General features: G+C 35.3%; 1 protein-coding gene across 2 annotated transcripts; it reads right to left on the bottom strand.

The window, feature by feature from the left end:
- Nucleotides 1-383: 383 nt before the first annotated feature.
- Tti1 (Telo2 interacting protein 1) lies at nucleotides 384-5,416 on the bottom strand. 2 transcript variants are annotated; one of them, XM_067770218.1, is made up of 10 exons: nucleotides 5,197-5,416; nucleotides 4,817-5,137; nucleotides 4,051-4,228; nucleotides 2,874-3,977; nucleotides 2,693-2,795; nucleotides 1,953-2,108; nucleotides 1,715-1,857; nucleotides 940-1,643; nucleotides 800-871; nucleotides 384-699 (listed from the first exon to the last, which is right to left on the bottom strand). In XM_067770218.1, exons 1-10 carry the CDS (start codon nucleotides 5,379-5,381, stop codon nucleotides 417-419), a joined length of 3,249 nt encoding a protein of 1,082 aa, XP_067626319.1. In that variant the 5' UTR covers nucleotides 5,382-5,416; the 3' UTR covers nucleotides 384-416. The 2 variants fall into 2 exon arrangements, with proteins under 2 accessions (XP_067626319.1, XP_067626325.1); XM_067770224.1 differs by lacking the exon at nucleotides 1,953-2,108.
- Between the last annotated feature and the right edge of the window lie 1,611 nt (nucleotides 5,417-7,027).

Below are 7,027 nucleotides of genomic sequence, written 5' to 3'. Positions count from 1 at the left end.
GTAGAAAAGAAATCACCATAAGAGTCTGTTTCCATGGCCTACACTATTGCCAAGACGGTCACATGTGGTCATAACAACTCGTTCCCGAGATTGTCGGGCTTGGTATCGGGACGTACCGGATCTGCATCCGGCAAAGGACTATCAACATCGATAACACTCCCCAAGGCCTTCGGAGAGTGTCCTTATCGCTACAACAACAACAACTGGCATACCTACCGCGGGTATATTCTCACCCCCTAACCCGCTAAGGGACCAGAACCTGGATCGAAACCAGAAGCGATTCCATAACCCTAACCAAGTCCGTATCCGAATGAATGTTTTTGTGAATCGCAGTAATAAACATGCATACTTGACTAAATTTAAACGTTTACGTATTTCTTTAAAGTAAATACATTTATTTAATACTATAATGGCTCTTATTTCAACCAGTTCCTAAACACCTTATCCACATTATCCTTATAATTAATTATATGCGCGCGCTTAACTAAAGTCATATATGCCAACGGGCCATTATAACTATATAAACTTTCGTAAAATTGTACAGCTAATGCTTGCAGGTCTTTGGGTTGTTCTTTTGCCAGATATAAAGAAACGCTTTCAACAATTTCGTTTAAATGCTTGCCATCAATTTGTATGCTCTCAATTAAGTTGGCAAAACTTTTCAAAAGTATCACTTGAAGTTTATGCTCTTGAGTTTGGCTGTAAGAAACAAAAAAAAACAAAACAAAAACATAAAAGCAAGTAATATACATAAGTATAGCTAATAAGAGATAAAACACTGAGTGTTTCAAAATCTTACGCTGTAATCTTCTCCGTCCTACTATGATGAGCACTTTTTATTAAGAAGTTTTTCAGATATGGTATAACATCGCTAGAAAAAAGATAGTACATATAATTTTATCTTTTAGGGAGAGCGTTTGAGAAATTATATCGACTTACTCTAAGCTACGCTTCAATATAAAATCTTTAGCATATGTAGCCAAAATATTCATTAATGTAAAACAACGATTCAAAACAATAACGTCGCCATTACGAAATTTTTCCACTAAAGGTGACCATATTAAATGCACCAAAGGCAAAAGTTCATCCTCATAGTTACGCAACAAAGGTAAGCCACAAATTAAACACTCAAGCGCAAGTATTTGTTGTGAATTTTCACGAAAACTAACAAATTTGAGCGTTTGATTTAAAATATTTTTAACCATATCAATGTGACGTGGCAATTGGGGCTTCACATCTGCACTTTCATCTATCATATCAACATCAGCGCTAGAGTTTTCTGCAATTTCTGTATATTTTATATTTTCATTATCCACATTTACATCCCCATCTTCAATAAAACTATTTGAACTTTCTAGTATTTGCAACCAATTTTTCAAATGATCATCATTTTGTATAGCATCATCTATAATTTGCATCGGCACAGCTGTAACATCAGCATCGCTGCTATTTTGCCATTGTGTAATGTGTTTCAAAAATGCATGAAAAGCACGCAAAAAAGCATTAATATTTTCATTTTGTTGAGATTTACTACATTCTTCCTGTATCGTTTGGAATATGGTTTCTAAATGCGGTAAGGCTCTGCGACTGCTAAGTTGTAGCACAACGGTGAGTATGTCAACAGCAGAGGAGCTCTCGGGGGTCTAAATAAAGTCAAATATATTATTTTTAAATATTATATATTATAGAAATTACAAGATTTAAAATTAAGTACCCGTTTTAATATTGTATTAAGATGATAACTAATGTAATCTGTGTGCGTTTCAATCAAATGGCTTACTTCGGCAAATTTTAATGCTTTTTGTATGGACACTAAACAAAAACTGGCTGCCTGATAGACCATTGTGTTGTTACTTGCTGTGAAAAATATTTAATAATGAATATCAAATATTAGGCATGTTATAATTAACTAGGCAATATATAAATATTCTACCAACAACCGTACTACTAACCCACTTTTAAGAGTACTTTGTGCAGGCAACGAAATGTGTAACGATCGAATCTGCTACCATAAAATGTTGCACAGTGTCCTAAGGCATCTAAAACTAAACACGTGTATAAGACATTGAATTGTGCATCTAAAATTGTAATACGTTGCGATTTATTCACTAAAAAGATGAGGAAAGAAACACAAATTAAACTTTTCCGAGTTATACAAAAACCGGCGGGCTATTTTGGTTATAAATAAGACCAATCAATTTTGCATTTTTCTATCTTCCGAAATAGAGTCGACAAGTTTTTATTTCATGGTATGGTTGTTAAAAATCCGATTTGTAAAACTGATTTGTCTTAACTAGGTCTTGAGAAAAATTTATAACGCCTTTTTGAAGTTTTGTGTGTTAAATCAAACTATGCCTCTTTAAATATGCTTCTCGTTTCACCAAACTATGAAGACACGAGTATATTAAAACAACCGCAGAGTTCAGAAACGACATTATAGGGACATATCCAAAAAACAACTATATATAATTTTCAAAGCTTCAGTTCGTAGACAATGTTTTTAGTTTTTATGAGTTATTGTTTTCAAAAAAGTTTCGAGCATTGCTGACGCCTTTTAGAAAGGAAGTGGCTACTCGTACTTAAAATTTTCGTACTTTTCTCTTCCAGAATGAATTCTTCTAACGAATAGGGCGAAATCGATATTCATTTCGGTATCTTCATTCCATAATTGTACAATGGATTGGATTCTTACCATCAGCGACATCCCTTTCGTCATCTAAGTCCACATCTTGCGTACGAATTTCTACTGCTGATTCATATAGACCAGGCGTACGGTCCACAAACCAGTCTGTTGGCTACATAATAGGGCGGAAAAACAATTATACAATTTAAAATTATATTTTTACGCATTTACAAATAACACTTTAACTAACCTTGTCTACTTTTAAACGCCAACTAGCATCTGGTTGCAGTGCTAAATACCAATGCTTATCATTCAGTATTTCTTCAATCAACAATTCCACCAATTCCATGTCCAAACTTTTATTTCCTTTTATATCAGCCGCTGTGCCCACCCAGAGTAAAAGCAATAATATCTCATTCATAGCTTCATTCTTTTGCACCAAGAGTTCGAACAAAAAATCATATATTAGACGATTAACACCTTTGGAGTTGCCCAAAATACCGCAAATATCTTTTACTAAATTGACGCAACGTTCACTATTTAAATATTTATACTGTCGCCAATTAAGTTTAGCACATTCAACATAATCAGCTTCTACAATTTCTCTTATAGCATATTCGGCGGTTAATAGATCGCGGGTCATTTTCATATCGACAGCCGCTAGTAAACAGTGACAGAGCATTTCTAAATTTTTCGGCACTAAAAACAAACAATGCAGACGTGCCGTACTCAAATTGGTGAGGAAACCTTTTAAGAAAATCAATTCCGCATATTGTTCAACATCAACACCACGATTTATTACACGTGGTAATTTGGCTATATGTTCATCGAATAATGTTTCTGCGTAATCATCAAAAATGCATTCGTTGGCATTGCCTAAGTGTTGTAATTGGTTTAATGTGCGCTGACACATTTTATTTATATTCATATCCCTATCCTCTGTCATTGCTATAACACTTTCGAGTAAAAGTAGAAAATTTTCTTCAAGATTATGCGCACAAGAATCAATGAGAGTACAGCACATGCGTGCATATTCCGTCCGCACACGCACAGATTCGTGAGAACGTAGAATATTTGTTTGCACATAAATTGTACGCAGTTTTTTTGACGTAGCTTTAAACCATTGCTTCGAGCGGCCATTGCCCTGCATACGTTTCAAACGTTCTTCAATATGGTCTTGTGATTTTTTATTGCCAAATATATCAGCGTCGGATTCTAATGAATCGCCTTTATATTGCTTAATATTGCCAATAAGGGTTTTAAAATCGTTCTTATCGTAGGTGCATTTGATTGCAGCATTATTCGACTGATCGAAAATAATGCAAAGTACACGTCCCAATGCTTTAATGGCAGCCTTTGAGGTATAAGAAGTGGAAATGCATGAGACTTAAAGAAATTTTATAACAATATAATATGCATAAACTTACAGATTTCAGTGTATCGCCTAACTTTTCATCGGCCAAACTTGTCTTCAACAAGACTGTAACAATTTTGGGCAAAAATATAAAAATTGTATCAGCAACTTGATAACGAAGTACTACATCTGTGAACTCAGCTTCGTCATGTACATAGAAAACCGTCATTAAACACTCCAATGATCCTATTCTAGAAAAGCAAATAAGGGTAATAGTCTAGTTGAGGGGTCGACTGCTAATACGCTACCAAAAATATCGAGAGAGGTGTCAAACGACGCGTCTTGACATCAGTATTAATAATCCGATGGCGGAAAATAAAAATTTTAACGCGTTCAAAAGCTATTAACGAAAAACCGAAAAAAGACCCACGGGTACCTCCGAAACCGGGGGTCGGATCCATAGTATTTTTGCGCAGAACACCTTTCTGCGTTGGCGGCCTTCGGCCGCGCTTAAAAAAAATAACCCTGGGCTACGCCATGCCAAGTCCGGGTGTGTGGTATAACCGTGGCTACCGCCACGGTGATGCACAAATTTTTTTGTGGGTATAACACAACAACAACCACATGGAAATCGCCAACTTCAACTGCAAATATCTCCGGATAGGGATAAAATTTTTCTTTTCCGCCTTCGGATTATTGTTCTCGAGATTAATACGCGTCTTTTGACACCACACTCGATATTTGGTAGCGTATTAGCAGTCGACCCCTCAACTAGACTATTACCCAAATAAGTAATAAAGAGTATTTATTTTGTTAATTCTACGTTACTAAGCACTTACACTAGCTTACGATATTTTTCCTTTTCAATAAACTCGACCAATGATAGCAATATTTGCCCTAAGAGCATTGCAGATGTTTGCGTGTAGAAAACTTCCAAAACATCGCTATTTGAACGTCGTAATGCTTCAGCAATACATTGCACTGAAATTAATTTTAATTCTTCACTCAAGTTGGGTCGTGTGGTGATTGCTCCAGATTCACGTATTTGTTTTAGCACAATTACAAGTAAAGTGCGCAACTCCTGGACATCTTCTAAATACAGTTTGGACATAACAATGCGCACACAATCCAAGATGCCCGCCATTAAATCCTGATTGGCACTGCAATGAAGTTTGTCAGTTTAATCTTTCCTTTTCTACAAATATTCCACACAACTTACCCATTTAGCTCTTCTAGTTTAAGCACAAGTGGCGCCAATATTTGCGCATGAAAAACTTTCATTTGACGAAAATTAAAATGCTGTAATTCATTTCGTAGGCGTTCCAGGTTTTCAGGACTTGGTGCACGCAGAAATATATCCAGTGCTGGTTTTACTTTTAAAACGAATTGCTCAAAAGATGCCATTATCTTTGATTAGTTTTTCAGTAAAGAAGTGTGAGTGCCGGCTATTTGTGTAGTAAACAATTCTCATCGGCAATCAGCTGTTCTCAAGGTCGATGCATTAGAGCCTCCTGCGATTTACAACCAGATTGACTGAATTTTTGTATGTGTGCGTGTCGGGTTGACGCTTGACTCCGCGACTATCAAGTAAAAAGCCATCTATCAACATTTGCATTGAGAAACCGTAGCGTTCGGACGTGAATATGCCGTTATCGGATGATGACTTTTTTTACTTGCAACTACAGCAGTTTTATTAAATAATAAAAAAATTAATAAAAATTTTATTAAATAATAATAAAAGCTTTACATTCCATAAAGCTGCTAAAAATTTATAATTTTCAATAAATTTTAATTTGAATTGCTGTTCTTTCGCGCACTTGTTCATTTTGAATGTCGACACAAACTTATTACAACACTGCTGTTTTGTCAATCACACCCCGCGACTATCAAATAAGCAAGCGTCAAATGAAAAAATCAAGAATTTTTGATTTTCATCAACGTGTAGCCGACAACAAATACGTGTGTCACGAAGCCACCCGACTGCACTAACACACACAAAATTCAGTCAATCTGGTTGTAAATCGCAGGAGGCTCTTACATATCTATCTATCGATAACTGAAAATTTGCTCATCAATCGGGTGTGTTTGGGTGGCACTGAAGCATCGAGTCCCGGGAGTCCCGATATTGAATCTCGGGTTTTCCGAGCCATTTTGCCACTCCGAAAACCTGGGATTACATTTAAATAAATCCCCAGATTTCGAGTTTTTCTGTGGGATCTCATTTTGGAATTTTAAACATCTCTTATTGGTTTAAATTTTTAAGTTTAAATTTCAAACCACAGGAAACCCCTCTTTTCCTGGTAAACTTTATAGCTTTCTAGCCACGTTTCAAATTTTAATGATACCATATCAAAGGAGTAATAAATGTGTTTTTTTAAATTATCATATTTGTAAGAGTTACTGAACTATATTTAAACCAAATTCTAGATGAACCCATATATATAATACTTCTATTTCAATACCTTCCTATCTTCCTAATGTGCAAATTTTCTGTCAATCATTATTTGCTGAAACTGTGCAAATGTATGTTCTGCGCATGCGCGGTCTTTGTTAGTGTTAGGTGTTAGTGAATTGTAGTAGCGTGTGTACAAAAAGTATTAAATGGGTCACAACGGGTCACTATCCCCTTTACCCAACTTCTGCATACTAATTGTTATAAAATCTCAGTTTAGTCGATTAAGCAATGAAAAGGCCAACAAATACAATACAAGGCTTGATGTATTTATTATTTAAACATGGGCTGCAGCCATACAAAGTACATTATTTACATAAATATGTAAATATGTCAAATGTACATGTATAAAAACATACTTATACATGCATCTCAACAAGCATTTCTTTAAACGTTTTGAGTTTTTTAATGATGTAAATTTTTGATGGGTAAACAAAATATAAGTCCAGTACTAACTGGCTGCTATTGGTGTTGAAATAATATCAATTTTGTAAATTTTTTTCTAACATACTCTTTTTCGTCCGTCCTTTTTTCGTTTCAAAAAACAAACGAATATCCAAATAAAAGGTTATTCTTCCTTACACAGCTGTGTCCGGTG

This window comes from Eurosta solidaginis, chromosome 1, assembly GCF_040869045.1.
Source record: "Eurosta solidaginis isolate ZX-2024a chromosome 1, ASM4086904v1, whole genome shotgun sequence".
Classification (NCBI taxonomy): domain Eukaryota; kingdom Metazoa; phylum Arthropoda; class Insecta; order Diptera; family Tephritidae; genus Eurosta; species Eurosta solidaginis.
The sequence above is the reverse complement of the archived record's forward strand: the minus strand, read 5'-3'. Positions and strand labels throughout refer to the sequence as shown.